This window comes from Mustela nivalis (assembly GCF_964662115.1).
Source record: "Mustela nivalis genome assembly, chromosome: 7".
NCBI lineage: Eukaryota > Metazoa > Chordata > Mammalia > Carnivora > Mustelidae > Mustela > Mustela nivalis.
In genome coordinates this window covers 37,777,608-37,796,814 of record NC_139026.1, presented here as the reverse complement: position 1 = coordinate 37,796,814, position 19,207 = coordinate 37,777,608, and the positions used below count along the sequence as shown (strand labels likewise).

Here is a 19,207-nt window from a genome sequence, read left to right as displayed (position 1 = left end):
GATGGAACAACCAATAAATCCAGATATTCAGAGCATAAATGGAAAATTGAATAAAAGAGGGCTTTGAGCGGGAAACTGGTAAAAGTTTATTGAAGTAGTATAAATTACAGAACCTAAAAATTACATGGAAGAGCTGTCATTCAATAAATTTTAAGTTAAATTTAATAACATAACGTAGTAAGTTCATCAATCTAGTACATTTTAGATACCTTAGCTGTTCTTTTTAATACATGATTATTTACCCAAAGTCAGCTTACTGCCTTTTTTTTTTTTAAAGATTTTATTTATTTATTTGATAGACAGATCACAAGTAGGCAGAGAGGCAGGCAGAGAGAGAGAGAGGAGGAAGCAGGCTCCCTGCTCAGCAGAGAGTCCGATGCTGGGCTTGATCCCAGGACCCTGGGACCATGACCTGAGCTGAAGGCAGAGGCTTTAACCCACTGAGCCACCCAGGTGCCCCAGCTTACTGCTTTTTAACAATTTCTTTCTCCACCTTCTCCTTCTCTCTCTCTTTATTCTTTTTGTCTTTTCTTATTTTTATGATTTTTTTTTTTTTTGGCAGTTCAATGCTCCGTTGTGGGTGATTCTCATTTTACAACGTTTGATGGTCGACATTATTCTTTTATTGGAATGTGCCAATACATTCTTGTGAAGGGAACTGGAAAAGATAAATTCACAATTACTTTACAGAAAGCTCACTGTGAACAGGTAGGAGCATCTCAAAATGGCCAGAGGAATGTCCTTTATTTTGTTTTGTTTTGGACTCAAGCTTCATTTTAGGTGAAGAGGGATCATATGAATAAATAGTTATTTTCTTCAAAAATAATTATTAAGATGTATCATTATTCTCAATTTGACAAAGAAAGAAAAATGTTGATAATTAATCTGTTTCACTATTGATTATATGATGTGTCCTGATTTGATATTAAAATATGAAAACATACATGTTTTAGATTATTATATATGTAATTGTATTTTATTTCTTAAGAAATGGTATTTGTATGTACAGTTTTTGGCATATTTCATGTATGATTGCACAATGGACCTAAGGTTTTTGTTATTTCAAAAACTACTATTTTAAAAAGGTGATTCTTGACAGTGAATAGGCTTCGTAAATTCTAAATAGATGGGATAAATTTCTTAGCATGCTGAAATATTTATTTTAGAGCTTCTCTTCAAATAAACACATCAGTTATCTGTAAAGACACAGAGGTTTTCCTCTCTTAAGTCTGATAGTCAAAATTTTGCAGAAATCTTTAATTTTCTACTTTTATCACAGTGTGAAATGGTTATTTCCAATAAAAATTCTGAGCTACTTTATTTGCTTTTTAAAGTTTGATTTTTTTCCTTTGCAATACATCAGAGTCTGAATAAGCTTTCTACATAGAATCTTAATTCTCTTTGTTCTTTTCCTGATTGAATTTTTTATGCCTAATATGCCACTTAAGAGTTTGGAATGGTACTTTAACAATGTACTATGGAAAACTTAATAATTGGCACTTTGTTGAGAACATTTTTATTTAATGTTCTATGTAAAATATGGGTATGAATATGGTATACTTAAGGTACTCCATAAATACAGATTTCATTAGGAATGGGGTTATAGAAGATGGATTGTGTGGTAATTACTTTATGATATTACTTATACTCAAGCCTTCTACATGCCAGAAATGGTTACATCTGTGCACTTTCTTTCTCCTTTCTTCCCCCCTGTCTCTCCTTTACTTTTCCTCATTCCCCTCCCCTACTATCATGGTCTCTTTCTGTGTCTCTATCTCCCTCTCATTTGTTTAACTGATTATTTGATTTTTTACGCAGAACCTTGGCTTGGTCTGCCTTCAGTCTATAACTCTGATTCTGGAGGATGATTTTAACAAACAAGTGACCATAAGTAGGGGAGGACAGATCCTTACCAGTCCTAACCAAGGCTTCAATCTGAATGGTAAGAAGCTATGATGTTCTTTCCCTATGTGAACAACAATAAAACCAGCTAAATGAAGTTTTCTCCCATCGGCTGATTAACCTAACATTTGAGCTCCTATGTGTTGCCAGGTCCTCAGCTAGACATCTCAGAGATGGCCGTGGTTGTTGGAACTAGTGTTCACCTCAAGTGGACTGGAGTTTGCAAGAGGAGAGATGCAAGCCAAGAGCCACTTACATAAAATAGTATAAACTCAAAGATATGCACAGGGACTTTGGGGGTCTAAGTGAGTGCACCTTACCCAACCTTGAGCAGGAGTGTCCAGGTATAGTCAGGCAAGTTTCCTGAAAGAGGTGATGTTTTGTTCAGCATTCAAATCTGAGGATTATCAGGATGAAGTAAGTGGGGAAAGGGTTTTGTGCAAAGCAAGGAGGTGTAGAACTCTGTGGTATGTTTAGGGTATATCATAACTAGCTTGGGACCACTACCACCTGAAGAGGGTCATGGAGATTGTCTAGCCATGAGAAGAGAGACATAGGAGGTGGAATGAAGACTGGAGAAAGCCTTATATGCCAGGCATCGTTACGGTTTTCTTGTTTCTGCCTGTGTTCCAGCATAGTTATTGTTAGTACCCTCACTCCTAAAGACGTCCCAATTTGTATTATGAATTACATGGTCATGCTAAGGAAGTTGAACTTGATATGAAATTGAATATGAAATTATCATTATTAGACATTTTTATGTACAAAGATAACAATCTCATATGGTTCAACCAAATATATAATGTTAGTGAGAAGACTGATACAATCTTTTTTTTTTTTTTTTTTTTTTTTTTTTTTGGTAGACCATTATGGCAACCATGTGGAAACGGCTTTAAGAGATGCTAGCAGGAAACCTGGAGAGTATTACAATGATACTGAAGTAGGGCAGGGAAGGAGGAGGAATTGGTGTAAGGCAGGGACAGTAGAGATAGAAAGAGGACAGACTGAAAAATTACTTAGGGAAAAAAAAGTGGTCTGAAGCTGGCGACTGGTCGGGGAAGGGTAACATGGAAAACAAAGTGATCAAAGAATGAATCTCTGATTTTTGGGTGTGGCAACCAGACTGATGGCAGAAATTATGATAGGGATACAAGAGCGACTCCTGTGCCAGCAAAAGTCATCACTTCAGACCTGAACACAAGTTTCTTGTCCCTAAAGGTCTCATAAAATGATACATCTCAAGTCCTGTGCTCCCCTTTTTGCTGAAAGACTCAAGGGAATGAGGAATTTTTGAGGAAAGTGCCACTTCCTTATTGAACCATGACCAGTTTGTGGAGGATGTTAAAAAAAAAAAGAGGACAGACTTCAAATGCTAAGGACTGTCCACACCTGCCAAGAGATGCTTGCCAACTGAAATAACCTGTGAACATGATAACCTATTAAAACGATCTGCTGAAGATCCAAAAAGGAGAGATAGAAGAAAAATGGGAAAAAAGAAAGAACAAGGTGGCAAAAATTGTCCCTGGAACATAGGAACAGGAACTGGGAGCTTGCTGGCTCCATGCCCTGCCCTCTCTCTCTCTCTCTTTTTAAAAATGTTTCAACTTTTTTTTAAATTCTAGGTTCCAGTCTCTTGAAAAAAGAGTTCTTGTGTTGTACACTAGCATTTCCCAACACTACCTATGAATCTCAAAGCTGATTTATGTATGTTCTTTCCCCACAGGAATTGTTGAAATTCAAACTCTGTCATCCTTATTTATTCTTCTAAAAACCACATTTGGTTTAAAGATTCTGTTTGCTATAGATGGAGAAAGAATTTATATTCAGCTCACTAGTGCATGGAAAAGAAGAACACTAGGTCTGTGTGGCACTTTTAATGGGAACATAAGGGATGATTTCCTGTAAGTATCATTTCTGGACATGATTTAATGACTAGTAATTTAGAGGATACAAATTCTTTCATTGAAATCATTTACTTAACTAATAATAGCTTAGTCATCACTGTTCCAAGAGCTTTACATGATCATCTATTTAAACTTTATGGCAATCCCCTGATTAGTAGCTCTGTTTTATAGATCAAGAAACTCACAGAGGCCCCAAAGTGGCAAGTAAATAGCTCAAAGTCATTTAGCCCAAATATTGTGGAGCTGGGCTTTGGCTTTGGGTGGTGTGACTCAGAGTCTGTGGGCTAACCCACAGAATAACCACCTCTGATTGTCTCCCCCGGCACCAGTCAAGCTTAACAGTATTTTATTTTTGAACATGCACTGCTTTAAAAAGAAAAAAATCTTTTTTTCCCAAAGATTTTATTTATTTATTTGACAGACAGAGATCACAGTAGGCAGAGAGGCAGGCAGAGAGAGAGAGGTGGAAGCAGGCTCCCTGCTGAGCAGAGAGCCCGATGTGGGGCTCGATCCCAGGACCCTGGGATCATGACCTGAGCTGAAGGCAGAGGCTCTAACTCACTGAGCCACCCAGGTGCCCAAAAGAGAAACATCTTAGTATCATTGGCTATTAATGATAGTAAGTTATACCTTAAAAATATGAATATCCTTTGGTATAAATGATACCTCTACACCTACCTTTTGGCATCTAGGTCACCTGGCTTTTATGATAGTTGGTGTTTCATCAGAAGAAAAGCAGTATAGTACAACTGTACCCCGTATACTGGCGAAGCAGTTTCGCCCACCTGTGAGAAGATACAGTGTATAATTTAGTGAAAATGCTCTGGGTCCCTGTTCTTCTGCTAAGCACCATAAGACAGCTGAAGCAGGGTCACATGGTTCCCATCCTCAGGCAGCTTGTATTGCAGGTCAGGAGGGGATAGCAGCCTTCCAGAAATAATTAGGTCGACCAAGGTATTAATCAGCTATATATAAAAACACTGAGGTAATTCCAAGATGTTAATTATTGAGCTGTGCGGTGGTGGCTAGAAACATAGCTGGATTTGGAGTAGGTCAGTGTGGACTGTGTAGCCAGGGACCATTTCATGGACAAGCCATTCCTCAAATATGATATTAAAATTTTTTTTCCAATACCCTATTTTTTAAAAGACTTCTGCATATTTTTGCTATTTGGGATTTCTTCTGCTTCCAAGTCTTTCTCGTGAATTCCTATATGTTGTTTAACCCAATTCAGAATTTATTTGCTTCAAAACATGAGCTCACATCCCACCAAAGTTAACTTTGACTGCTATCTATGAAAATGAAAATCTGTCCCTTATCTGTCTGGTTTCCACTTAAAATGGCTTTGAGAAGGAGGATCAAATTCTCGATCCTTCTGTTCCTAGGAACTAACATAAAGTAGATAGTTGAACTACATGGAGGTATGTTGTTTTTTTTTAAACTTTTTAAACTTTAAATTCGATTAATTAATGTATAATGTATTATTAGTTTCAGAGATACAGGCCTATGAGTCATCAGTCTTATATAACACCCAGTGCTCATTATATCATGTGCCCTCCTTAATGTCCATCACCCAGTAACCCCATCCCCCAACTCCCTTTTCGCCAGCAACCCTCAGTTTGTTTCCTGAGATTAAGAGTCTCTTATGGTTTGTCTCTCTCTCTAGTTTATCCTTGTTTTATTTTTTGGAAGTAGGACTTTTAACAGGGCACCAAGAAGAGAATTTGCAAAGACAAGGAGAACCGGCACTTGAAATTTTAAATTTCAGAAGAGAATTTATTTAATCTTTTCTTCTGGGTGACTAATTTGTTTTCAGCTTATTTAGTTCATTATGTTTCATTTATTTGTAGCTCAGAATATCAATATCTTCATCACATTCATGAAATAGACTCTATTAAGTGGCTGGGCTAAAATGTGCAGAAAAGAAGTTGAAGCCTTGTTTCTCTTCTTTGTTTATCAGAATGGGTTAGCAGTCAATGTTTAACAGGTGGCAGATCTGTCTGCCTTTTTCTAAGACACCAGTCTCCTCTGTGTATAAACATTCAGGAGTGATAACAGTGCAGGATAATATTTCAGGGGCAGAGATAACTTCTGAACAATGTTTAGCTTTCCAACAAAACAGTTAAAGTTCTTTATTTCATAAAGGTTAATGCGAATCTGCAAGCATAGTGGAATGGAAAATATTAATTACTTGAAAATCTTGTTAAATATGGCGAGTTAAATTAAATTTAACTCAAGTTAAATTTGGTGAGCTATAGGATATTTTATAAAATGCAGTAAGTTAATGGGTCTACATTGTGGTTCCTCTTTTTTTTTTTTTGTATTTATTGTTTTTAAGTCAGTTCAGTGAAATAAGAGAACCATGCTCTGAGTCAGTTCCTCCTGGGAATCCTGACTACACCCATCACCTTGACCTATTTCATTGTCCTTTGCAGGGGTGCAGAGGGAAGGAGAGGGAAAGAAAAGAGCTAACTAACGCTCTTCAATTTCTTTGAGTCTCGGTGTTCTTGTTTGAACAAAAGGAGATTTGTGGTTAGGTGTTTGTTATAATCCTTTACAGTTCTAGAATGGTTTGATTTTGAGGGATAGGAAGGGGGTGAGGTTGGGGAAGTGTTGTGGAATGGTTTATGAAACTCCTTTTAATTCTCTCTCAGCCACTATCTGGTAAGAAGCTCCATATAGTTCCTAGTGACTAAGGTCAATGGTAATCATAGCACTTCATTTAGGACAATAAAGCAAGCTGAGAAAAATCCTACTCCACTCTTTGGCCATGTTGTTGGGGCTTTCATTAGTCAACTTTTACTTGGTCAGAACTTCCCATGGGAGACCTAGTCCATCCTGATTCTCTAGGTAGTTTTGACAATGTGCCTGACAGTGCCCAGTAGGGATTGTCACTTACTAAGTACTGGTTGGTGAGTTAGTAAATCTTGATGGCTGCGGGAGGGGGCATCTTAGTGTTCAGCTCTTCAGTGTTGTTGTGATTTATAAGCCTGATTTGGGAAGGGTAGATATTTCTCTTCCATTTTGTTTTGCTGAGGAAACTGAGGAAGTGAGCAACCTCAAATGAAGTATGCCTTTTATACCATTTTCCCTCAATTTTCTTTTGGTTTGTTTGGTAATTTCAAGATGGTACCTCGGTATTTCAGTGCACGTCATGGAAATGAAATACTCAGTCAGAAATATAGGCTATTTATATTTGGGGCATTTGCTTTTACACTAAAAAGAATCATGGGAACTACCTATCTCTACCTCTGCCCATGAACTCTAGACCAAACACACATTAGTGATTAGTGTGTGAATGATGTTTCATTAAAATGGTCAGAACTGGATTTGAATCTTGGCTGTGACACTTATCAGCTGAATGATTATTATTTCTCTGAGCTTCTGCATTGCTTGCTTTCTCCTTAAAATGGAAATTATATTTTCTTCACAAGGCTGAGGTGATTATTAAATAAAACTATGAATGTCCACAATGAGACACATTATAAAGTCTTAATAACAGAAAGCTACTGCATGTATAATTTTAAAAAAATAGAATATTTTAGCCTCTAAGTTTTTTGTAAATTAAAAAAAATAGTATCCTCCTTTTCGATAGTGGAAGACTAGGAAAAAATGAAATGAATGGGAAAGATTAAGATGCATATTATCTTGGCTCTCTAGTTCTCCATCAGGCATGATAGAAGGTACCCCACAACTTCATGCCAATGCCTGGAGAGTTTCCTCCACTTGTTTTGCACCTGTTCATGTTCCTATGGTGGACCCCTGCAACATTAATCAACAAAATAGTAAGTCCTTCTTCATGTATGAGGAAATTCCATATATTACTGTAATCTTACAAAATCAGAGAATTAGATATGCCTCTTTATCTAATCTAGGTTATTTTTTTTTTTTAAAGAACTCCAGAAAATGACTATTTTATTTACTAGTTCACATTCACAAGTGTACTTATTTTAGGTGTTTGTGAATCTTCACACTCTTCACGAATGTGGTCTAGACTTTTGGAGGTTTCAGATTCTTTAAATGCTAAAGAAGAATCTCTGGAAATCCTGTAATAATGCTGTTACCGGCTTGCAATGTTCGACTTCAGTTCCGTAGTGTGACAACTCAAGCAGAGTCTTCTGTTACCATCATGAGACAGGTTCCTAATCGTATGGCATGTTTTGGCTTCATAAGCAGGAGCCAGTGACCCAGGGAAGCCTGTGCTATCAAGTGTGCAACAATTTGAGATGGTCATGCTCCAGAGTTCCAATTTGCAATGACAGTGCAACAAACATGCCAAGAATCTTTGGCTGTGTTTTTGTACTAAAGCTATAGCAAACTATGCAAAATGCTATTTCACTGATCAACAAATGAAGACTTTATATATATATATACACACACACACACACACACACACACACACACACACACTCATAAAAACCCAGTACAATCTCTGGATTTTGTAGTGGCTGTTCAGAAGGATTTTGTTGATTATCGTATGGTCCTTATTATTAACGTACAGTTTTGGTATCCTGGAAAGAATACAAGATAATGTTTTCAGTGCTGTTGTTCTGTCTAACCTAGCTTCTAAACTTGTAGAAGATTGTTAACTCCTGTGGTCATTTTTCCTATCTAGAGTAAGAGGATTAGACTAAAGTCTTGTGGTCTCCATAACTCAATACTTTTAATCTCTCTCCCATTTAATGATACTTTCTCCCCTGTTCTGTCCTCAAATTTCTACTAATAAAGTTCCTTCTCCTTCCATCAGTCTTGCTCAGTTTGTTTCTAATTTTCTAGATTCTCTCTTTGATACTGCAGCAACTTTATTTTTTTAATAACATGTAAATTTGGGAATAGAGTCTAAAGGATAAATTCAAATTCCCCCTGGTCTTTAATGACTTCCCTTTTATATAATCACTTTTATTATATGTCTAATCACTTTTATTCCCCTGTCTCATGTCTTCCACGACATTTAGTCTAGATATTATCCTTCTTCACCTTTGCCATGACCCAGTTTTTAAAACTTCAAATAGGTAAGCATAGAAAGATCCCCAATAAAGGAAAATAGATACAAATCAATAATTCTGAAGTGGATTTTGAAGGATGTTTGTCACAAGGATCTTCTTGAAGCACCCTTTTACTCAATGCTAGTAAGAATATTTTTTGATCTACAAATCTTTAGGGCACATAGTAAAAGCCCCACCGTTGAATTCCTTTGTTTTGGAGTTCTTGCGGATTAGGAAAATGCTTGCCAACAGAATGCTATTATAGTTGTTATAGTCTAAGTTACCTGTTTTCATATATATATGCATAGCCATGCAAAATATAATATTCAGAGAATTACCATACATTTCCTTATCAATTATAAATATATTTAAAATACTCAAAATAAATTCAGATTTTTAAGAAAATTCCAGTTAGTTAATATACAGTATAATCTTAGTTTTAGGTGTAGAAGTGATTCATCACTTACATATAACACCTGGTGCTCATCACAAGTGCCTTCCTTCATACCCATCACCCATTTAGCTGATCCCTCCCCCACCCCCGCTCCAGCAACCTTCAGTTTATTCTCTATAGTTAAGCGTCTGTTTCTTGGTTTGTTTTCTCCCTATGTTCATCTGTTTAGTTTCTTAAATTCCACATAGGAGTGAAATCATGTGGTATTTGTCTTTCTCTGACTGACTTATTATTTCGCTTACCTTATTATTTACCCTCTAGCTCCATCGACGTTATTGCAAATGGCAAGATTTCATTCTTTTTTATGGCTGGGTTCAGATGTTTTGTTTGTTTGTTTGTTTGTTTGTTTTTAGAAAGATGGGATCTAGATTGCTTTGTCAAACTTGGTTACTTGCATCATTTCTATCTGATCAGTCATTCTAAAGGGAAAAGTCAATAAATTTCAAGAAATGGTTACACAGACCTCCCAAAATGGCTTGGTAGTTATATTTCATGGCCTTTAGCATGTGATCCAATCCCTAATTTCTATTCATGATTCATTTATTCATGCATTCCTAGGTTCACTTATCAGACATTTTTCAGCTCCTAATATTTGCCAGACATTGTGCCTTGTGCAGACATTGTATTCCATGGCTGTATGGTAACTGCCACAGTACATTCACCCCAGAGACTTCATTGGAATGAGATGTTTGCCAATCCTTCCTGGATAATTGTGTATTCTAGGGAGTTGCTACAGCATCCGCAGTCTGGCACCACTCTCACTGTGTGTGGCTGTCTGGAGATAAGCCTTCCAATACTCACCAATTCTTTACAGCAGAATTGGGGCAATTTTCTATGAAGATCCACAGACAATGGAGTGATTGAGGCCATTTCTATTGACCCTTCTGTTACTTCTCTTACTCAGCTATAACACAATACTTCTTCTTCTTCTTCTTCTTCTTTTTTTTTTGGCTAAAAGCATATTAGGTATGGAATAAGGGCTGCCATCAGTATCACTAAAGGTAAAAACAAATCCACAAAAGAGCATAAATGGAAAATAGTGATTCTTGTTGAAAATAATACTGCAATTCAGTATGTTCCTAGAAAAGCAGGATGCTTAGATAGTTCTGGAACTTGGAACTTAGCGGTATGATCTAGACTAATAAATGAGGTGCTAATGGATTTTGGTGGTGGGGGGGGGTTGTTGTTAGTTGGATATGCAGCACACTGTGATGTTATCCACCGAGAGCTCTTTGCGGCTTGCCACATCTACATCAGCCCCGGGCTGTACTATCAGCTGTGCCGCCATGATGCTTGCAAGTGTGGAAGCGCCTGTCTCTGCAATGCTCTTGCCCACTACGCCTACCTCTGTGGCCAGCGTGGTGTTATCATCGATTTCAGAGCTCAGATTTCGTTCTGTGGTGAGTACGATGACAGCACAGATAAAGATGATCAGATGACACTTTAGAGATTTTTGTGTAATTAACTGCCTTTTTTTTTTTTTTAAGAAAGGTCAATATTGCCCAAGTTATCTGGAATATGATTATAGTGTGCAAACGTGAAAAACAAACAAAGTACTTCACTTCTTAAAATTAGAACTATATGGGATAAGACCAATTTTTTGGTACTATTTTTATTATAAGCAAAATTAGAGTTATAACAGCATGGTTTGAGATATGCAGCGGAAATAATGTGAAAAATCTGAACAAATTCATCATAGAAATGTCACATCGAAGTATTGGAAAATATAGGTGATTTGTAGGTAAATACACAACAGGCAATTATCTCAAGTTCAACCTCATGGCTTATGTGTCTGTTGTCTCATTCATGGTAGATTGTGTCCTTTCTTTATATGATCTATAATTTTTTTATTAATTTTTAATTTTTTATAAAAATATATTTTTATCCCCAGGGGTACAGGTCTGTGAATCACCAGGTTTACACACTTCACAGCACTCACCAAAGCACATACCCTCCCCAATGTCCACAATCCCACCCCCTTCTCCCAACCCCCCTCCCCCCAGCAACCCTCAGTTTGTTTTGTGAGATTATGATCTATAATTTTTTATGAGTTCATGTATATAAGGGCTACCCCTTGCCCTGCCGCTGTTAGAAGCTTGCAGCCCCTGGGTTTCAGGAGTGTTACTCTCTCCACCTTTCCATCCCCGCGCCCTGCTACAGGTTTCATTAAGCTTTTTCCTATTGCTGCAGGGGTATGGCTGGCCAGTTTTGATAGTAATTTGTCAGCTTGGGCTTTCTAAGATAAAAATAATGTAAATACAAAAGTAATGTAAATTCATATACCAAACTGCACAGGATGTAAATCTGAGATTTCTAATTTCTCAGACGATACTTTATTTCATCAGACACCCCACAGAATCAGAGAAGATTTCCTGGCCTCTTCCTGTACTATGATCCAATTTCTTCTAGTTCAGGAGTTGGCAAATGATACCTTTGGGCTTCCTATATTTTTGTAAATAAAGCTTATTGCCCATATACATCCATATTGTCTATGGCTGCTTTGGAGCTATAAGGATGGAGTTGAATAGTTGTGACAGAGACTGTGTGTATGGCCTCCAAAGCTGAGGCCATGTACCACTTGGCCCTTTACAAAAAAAGTTTGCTGACCTCTGCTGTAGTATGTCTTTTAACTGAGGAAGGAGCTTTTCTGAGAGTCAAGTTAAAGTTCTCCCAGTTCCTTGCCTTGTGAAGGATCAACTCTCATTTCCCTTTCCTACATGAGTTAAATGTAAGGTTCAAGATTACTGGGACTCATTCTCCCTTTCTCTTCTCTAAGTTCTGGATTTTATTTCCCTCTTCACATCTGGTATCTGGGGAGATAACCCCTTGCCCACTTTTTCCTCACAAGATCAATTATACATTTAACATAATTTCCATTATATTTTATCTAGCTTTTTCTAGGTTTTTTTAAAAAAAGGATTTTATTTGAGAGAGAGAGAGAGAGAAAAAACACAAGCTGGGGGAGGGGCAGAGGAAGAATGAGAGAATCTCAAGTAGACCCCAAACTCAGCTGACTGAACCACCCAGACACCCCTCTAGGTTTTTTTTTTAGCTTTTTTACAGGTGTGTTTTTAAATTATTTTACCTTGTCTACTATAACCAGTTTGGGTTGGTCTAAAGAGAAATTGGGAAGGTTTAGAAAAAAGTATGAACATGAATCAGATCTCTGAGTATGAATCAATTAAGCCAACTTTTGCCTTATTTGTAGAGGACTTAAAGGTTACTTAGCTTTAAAGAATGTCACAAACAAGATGATGTCAGTATAGCAGCAATAGATTTAAAATGTGAGGACAGAAAGTTTATTTGGACTTGCAAATACCTTATATATTAAAAGAATATAGTACAGATTGTTAGACTGTTATGGAATGTCACACTTCAGAATGTTTCAAAATAGAAACTTTATACATCTGTTACACTTCTATTGAGGCAAATACAGTTGATCCTTGAACAATGTGGGAGTTGGGGGCACTGATTCCCCACCACCTATACACTCCAAATCCATGTATAGCTTTTGACTCCCCGTAACACTTAACTACTAATAGCTTACTATTGCGAAGAGCCTTACAGATAACATAAATGGTCAATAAACACATATTTTGCTTATGTATTATGTAGTATATTCTTATAATAAAGCAAGCCAGAGGAAAGACAATGTTATTAAGAAAATCATAAAGAAAATACATTTACTCCTGTTCTTTATTTATTGAAAAAATCCAAGTATAGGTGGACCAACCCGTGTAGTTCAAACCCATATTATTCAAGGGCCAACTGTAAGCATTTTATTTATTTGCTTATTTGTTTATTATTTCTTTCTATATAAAGAAATATATATAAAAATATAATATATATAAAATAAATATATATATCTTTTTTAAAGTAATTTTTAAAAAAATTTATTTGAGAGAGAGCATGAGCACAATCAGGGGGCAGGGGAGAGGGGCAGAAGAAGAGGGACAGGCAGGCTCCCCGCTGAGCAGGGACCCCCACAGTGTGGGACTCAATTCCAGGACCCTGAGATCATGACCTGAGCCGAAGGCAGATGCTGAGTGACTGCGCCATCCAGGCACCCTTGTTTACTATTTCTATTATAAGATTATGGAATGTTCTAAGGTTTACCGATGTATAATGTATCTTGGTTTTTCATGCTTCTATCAGAGGCCTATGACCCAGCATAAATGTCTCTGCCTCCTGGGGCAGTCCTTCTCACTGTTGCTCCTTCATCCTAGGGGTCGTATGCCAGAAGGGCATGCTGTACCATCACTGCTCCTCCTTTTGTCGGCGCTCCTGCACTGCCCTCGCCGCCCCCGAGCAGTGTAATGACGACTGCGCTGAAGGCTGCAACTGTCCGGAAGGCAAATACTATGAAGACACGCTTAGCTTTTGTGTGCCCATGTAAGTCACAGGAATGGGCTGCTGGGCTCCAGGGTCTCTTTGTCCTTACAGGTTCAATGGGCTTGCATGCTTGTTTTGTTTCTTTTCTTTTCCTTTCTCTTTTCTTTTTTCTTTTCTTTTCTTTTCTTTTCTTTTCTTCTTTTCTTTTCTTTTCTCTCTCTCTCTCTCTTTCTTTCTTTTTTCAAATTTAACCAACTCAGCACCATTTACTGGGAAATAAATTTTCTCCATTATTGAATAACCACTTTCCCCCTACACAAGTATGTATATAGGCAAAGATCTGCTTGTGAGCTGTGTCATTAATCTTTCTTGCTGTCTTTACCTTTACTGACTTATTTTTAACCCTGCCCATGTTCACCAATAGCTGTAGAAACAGCGAAGGAAAGTGATGGTTAATCCCAACGTTTATCCCTGCTTGTTTTTACCACATCAAAATTAATAATAAGGTTTTGGTTTCACTGTCGTGTGACAAATTTCAGGAGCAGGATTGTCTGTCAGCGCTCAGAACGTCCTGACATCTCCTGTGAGATCAGGACTTTTGTCTCGCACGTAGGGCGGGATGGTATATCGATTATGTTTCTCTGAAGTGCATTCGGGGACGTTTTTGTGACTTAAACAACATAGTCTCTACTGTGACTCACACCCTAGAGCTTCTGTATGTAGGAAACATGATCTGAAGCTGCACGACACTCCCCAGGGAAACAGTTCCCACCATTCATATGGTAGAACTGTGCACAGGCGATGGATAGGGTCATCTTCGGTGTGTGCCTTATAATGACCAATACGGAGCAGAAGGGCTACATAAATTTTCGTGGATTTTTTTTTATGTATATACTATTTTATTAACTTAACTCCCCTTCTCCCCCCCCCCCCTTTTTTTTAATAGATTTCACTGCCGGTGTCATTATAGGGGCAGCATTTATCAACCCGGGGAGCTCATCCCAACACCGTCGGGCTTATGGTAGATTCATTTCAATGATGGGGCTTATACTTGACAACAAGAACTGATAGACTCCTTTAACCCAAACTGTGATTTTAAAAATGATTTCTGTGATTTAAAATATAGAGATAACCTTTATGTGGCTTTTTCCATATGTATATTACATTTCAGCCCAGAATGCCTAAGTCTTGTACTCATAACTGCAGAAAACAGTTACTAATTGTAGTGGCATGCAGTGAAATGGAAGCCCTTTGAGGGATTTGGTTCTCAGAAATACTGCAAGTTGGGGCACTTGGGTGGCTCAGTGGGTTAAGTGGTTTCCTTCAGTTTGGATCATGATCCTGGGATCCTGGGATCGAGTCCTGCACTGGGCTCCTTGCTTATCACGGAGCCTGCTTCTCCCTCTGCTTGCCTCTCCCCCTGCTTGTGCTCTCTCTCTCTCTCTCTAAAAAAAAAAAAAAAAAGAGAGAGAGAGAAAGAAAGAAAGATTGCAAGTTGCTGAGGGATTTTAGTTGGACTGACCAGCTGATATCACATGCTGAAATCAGTGAACCTCCTCCCTAGTGACATCGATCCTAGCAAGAGAGCACTTATAAATAGGATAACACTCTTTCCTGTCCTAACCTGTTCGTTAAAAATGCACACACATCCATGCAGTAGTCCGCATGGATCTCCATCCAACTCCCAATCTCCATCTTTCAGTTGCACCACAGGAACCAGCAGATAATAATAGACAGCAGATAACAGTAATAATAATAATGGTAATAATGATATCTAAGCCTCACTGTGCATATTCTGCAGTTCTGGTACCCTTCTAAGGGTTTGATGTCTGTTATTCAAACACTCACCCCCGTAACCCTATGTCCCAGGGAACATATGATATGGAAAACCTGGATCTGGGCCCCGAGATCCCTTGGTTCCCCTCTGCCATGCCCAGTGCGAGAGAACTGTACCTCTGGGTGTCAGCTCAGTGTTACATGATGCATAAGCGTATGTTTCATGTAACCTGGGCTCAAATATAGAATGCATGATCTGGTCCAAAGCTGAAATAAACGCTGTTTATGATGGAGTTCTTGAGAACTCGTGTGTTGTTTCCTATCTTGATTTTTTTTAAATGGACATATAGTTAAGTGCTATCTTTTTAAAGGACTTTCAAGATTAATCTTGCTTGATTTGGTTTGCTTTATGCCCTGAATTTAGATCTTAAGTTGCAAGGGAAATGTGACTGTACTCTATCTTCAATACTGTTGCCAGAAGGAGTTTTCTAGAATTGGAGCCAACCTTATTACCTCTCCTTTTAAGGTCTCTGGGATAAAGGCTTAGCATCTTAATGAGGTTGACCTTGGCCTCTTTGCCATCTGCATCTCCTGTCACTTCTTGCATTGTACTTTGTCACACAGAACACTGCTTTGTACCACATCTCCCCTGAGTGTTATAGCCTTCCTGCTTTATCCATATCATCACCTACATCCAATTCTTTAAGACTGTCCAGGCTTTACCGTCTTTGACTATCTTGATGTCAGTTGCCAAGAGATTTTAAGACATTTTTCGGCGCTTTACTTTCATATTTTGAACATCTTTCTCTATTGCATATGTCATACTGCATACATTGTTTATTTGTGTTTTCCTTTCTTACTAGAATATAAGTACTTGGGTGAAGACCATGAATTTTGGGTTTTGTATTCCCTATGCCCATTGCAGTGCCCCCGACATACGTGTTTGATAAAAAATGAACCGAAATAATTTTTTTCAAATTGGGCCTAAACCAATAGCCTATTTATTAAAAAAAATATATGTGGAAAAAGTAACATTTATCTGTCTATCCAATCAGTGCTTGCACAATAGATTGTTTTTGAAATACAGAAAAAAACTGAGGTGTGGCTTCATAAATTAACTATTTGTTTACCTCTGCCAGCCAGTGTTCCAATGGGACCGTGAAATGTGATGAACCAGCAACGCCCTCTACTGGTAAGATCGAGATAGGTGTTTTCCTTAAAGAACGCAGCTCTAACACCTTTCCCATTTTTCTGGAAGTCATAAATCCATCGCAGCCCACCTTGCCAAGATGCATGAATACGTAGCCTTGGGAGTGTTCCTCAGCATGGTGCTCCAGTGCTTCCTTAGTTTTTTCATGTTGATAATTATAATATTTGTAGGACATCTTGGGGTGAACTGATAAGGCTGCAGAGGGGCAGAGCTGTTCAACCCGGGGATGCTGCCTACAGGCCGCCCACCCCAGAACGACTTCAGGGACTACACCAAAGGCTTTAGGCTCATGTATCCAGGCATCTGTTGAAACCAGCTGGACTGGAAATTGGGAAACTACTCTAAACCAGGACTTCCCAGGTGTAATGTATACACAATCTCCTGGGGACCCTGGTGAAACATTAATTCTGATCAAGCTGGTCAGGGGTGATGCCCAAGATTCTACATTTCTGCTGCCACTGCCACTGGTTCTTAGACTCCAGGACCAGCAGCCATCAGGTAAACATGGCTTGCAAAATGACATCTACTGCCATCTCTCTTTAGAATGTTATATTACTCTTACATATCATTCCTGAAAGTCCTATATATGAAAGTACCCTACCTATTATTTATTTTCACCACTACAAAGCCTCGAGTTTTTAGTCATGGTGTAGAAATTCCAGACAAATAACAACAACAATGCCTTCATTGATTTTAATGGATAGAATGAGGGCAGGCTGATAAAATGGAGCTGTTGTTTTTAATTATTCGTATGGTCTTGTATGTATTTATAATAAATTTGCTTCGCTTTATAAGCTCTGCATTTGCTTTACGAAGATTCAAACTATCTAGGCTTCTTTATGGGCTGTGTTCATGGACCACACACATATTCAGTATTAATGGGCCATCCTTGCCCTGCCCTATCTGCTTCAGGGTGGCTTCAAGTTAAAAAGGGAAAGTCCAGGTGGCCAGACTTCTCACAGAGGAATCCACACCATTTGGTCCCATTGGCCCCAAGAAGGCAACTTACTGAATCTCTCTGAGCCCAAAAGCTTTCTGGAAGGCTATGTAACCCCTATACTGCCTATAATTATGTCTCCTTTTGTACTTCTACACTCTATTGAGGACTGATGTAAATAATGACTCAGAGGGGAGGACCTGAACCTATCATGTGTTCATTGGAAACACATGGCTTTGTAAGAGTGTAAGTATGTATCGTACCAGTCTTCAAGACATTGAAAGTGTATGTTTGGATTAGTCCAAATACCCTGATTGTTGACTTTAGAAAATGATACAATAGTTGTTTAGTTATTGCTCTGTGGAAAGCAGAGAAGGTTTTCCAACTCCCAATAAGTTTCTGAAATGTAGGAAACAATAGAAAATCTTCCTGGAGAAGGTTTCTAAGTTCCTCAGCGGAATGTTACAGACTCAGAGCAACAGCTAGTAATTACTGGTAGGATATTCTAGGATGAATTCTGCCTTGACGACAAATGCCTATCAGTGTGATTATTTGTCTATGAAACAAATACAGAGTTAAGGGCATTTTTTCTGTGTCTTTCCCCTGAAGTTCCTGCCTGTCCCGAAGGAAAAGTGTATTTTGACTGCAGATTTCCTGACCCTGAATTGCCAGCTGGTGGTGTAAATTGTGAGACTACATGTGCAAACCTGGCCATGAACTTCACTTGTGCCCCATCCTCCCCCTGTATAAGTGGCTGTGTTTGTGCTCCAGGGTAAGTGTCTTTCTCTCTCTCTCTGTCTTTTTTTTTGAAAATATTCAGGATTTGACAAAATATTTGATAGAAATATTTAGCTAAAATTGTTCTGGACTTTGGTTAACTGTGGTTAACTTTGATTGGCAACTAGAAGACTATTGCAATTATTTTGCTATATTCATGTAACATATCACATGTATTTTAAATATGACATATGACATATAACACATGATTATGTCACACATGTTATATGTACAATATTATTAAAGTAGTACAATGAATTGAAGAGAGAACTCATTTCAGGATGGACTTGACGTTTATCTTCTGTTTTGACTGCAATTTTCAGAACATGATAGTGAGCCATTATCTATTTAAAATACTTTAAGTGCATATCTTTTGTATATTCTGTTGTGCTATTACTGTTGTTGAAATTAAGTCATAACAGTGATGCCAACTGCTTTATTTTTTTATTTTTACCTTTTTAAGATTTTGCTTATTTATTTAGCATGAGTAGGGGGAGGGGCCGAGGGAGAGAATCTCAAGCAGACGCTATGCTGAGCCTGGAGTCTGATGGGAGGCTCGAACCCACAACCCTGAGATTATGACCTGAGTTGAAATCAAGAGTCAGATGCTTACCCAACTAAGCCACTCAGGCATCTTGCCAACTGCTTCGCTTAATGGATGTTACAAAAAATGGTGTGTTGAGGCTACACAGGGCAGTGGGTAACAGCGGGATCTCTGGGTTCAAACACACTGGAGTTCAAACCCCAGCTCTGCTGATGTTAGCGGAGTTATTTTTCTGCAAGTTTCTTTTAAGCCTGTGATATACGGTGTGTGTGTGTGTGTGTGTGTGTGTACTCAATAAATATGAATCACTATCTTATGGCAGCATAATCTACTCCTATTTTTGTAAGTTTCCTTTAATAGCAGGAATGCCTCGTACATGGGGAAGT

General features: G+C 38.2%; 1 protein-coding gene across 2 annotated transcripts in view; it reads left to right on the top strand.

Moving 5' to 3' along the window:
- Positions 1 to 19,207, top strand: part of OTOGL (otogelin like) — a gene marked incomplete at its 5' end in the record, with an annotated part of 379,802 nt that overhangs the window by 283,275 nt on the left and 77,320 nt on the right. For both annotated transcript variants that reach the window (XM_082742761.1, XM_082742762.1), the window contains 9 exons: positions 563 to 708; positions 1,819 to 1,942; positions 3,626 to 3,803; positions 7,467 to 7,591; positions 10,436 to 10,645; positions 13,472 to 13,637; positions 14,524 to 14,598; positions 16,493 to 16,545; positions 18,110 to 18,272. In XM_082742761.1, coding sequence (XP_082598887.1) covers positions 563 to 708; positions 1,819 to 1,942; positions 3,626 to 3,803; positions 7,467 to 7,591; positions 10,436 to 10,645; positions 13,472 to 13,637; positions 14,524 to 14,598; positions 16,493 to 16,545; positions 18,110 to 18,272 — 1,240 coding nt within the window. The remainder of the gene's footprint in view (positions 1 to 562; positions 709 to 1,818; positions 1,943 to 3,625; positions 3,804 to 7,466; positions 7,592 to 10,435; positions 10,646 to 13,471; positions 13,638 to 14,523; positions 14,599 to 16,492; positions 16,546 to 18,109; positions 18,273 to 19,207) is intronic.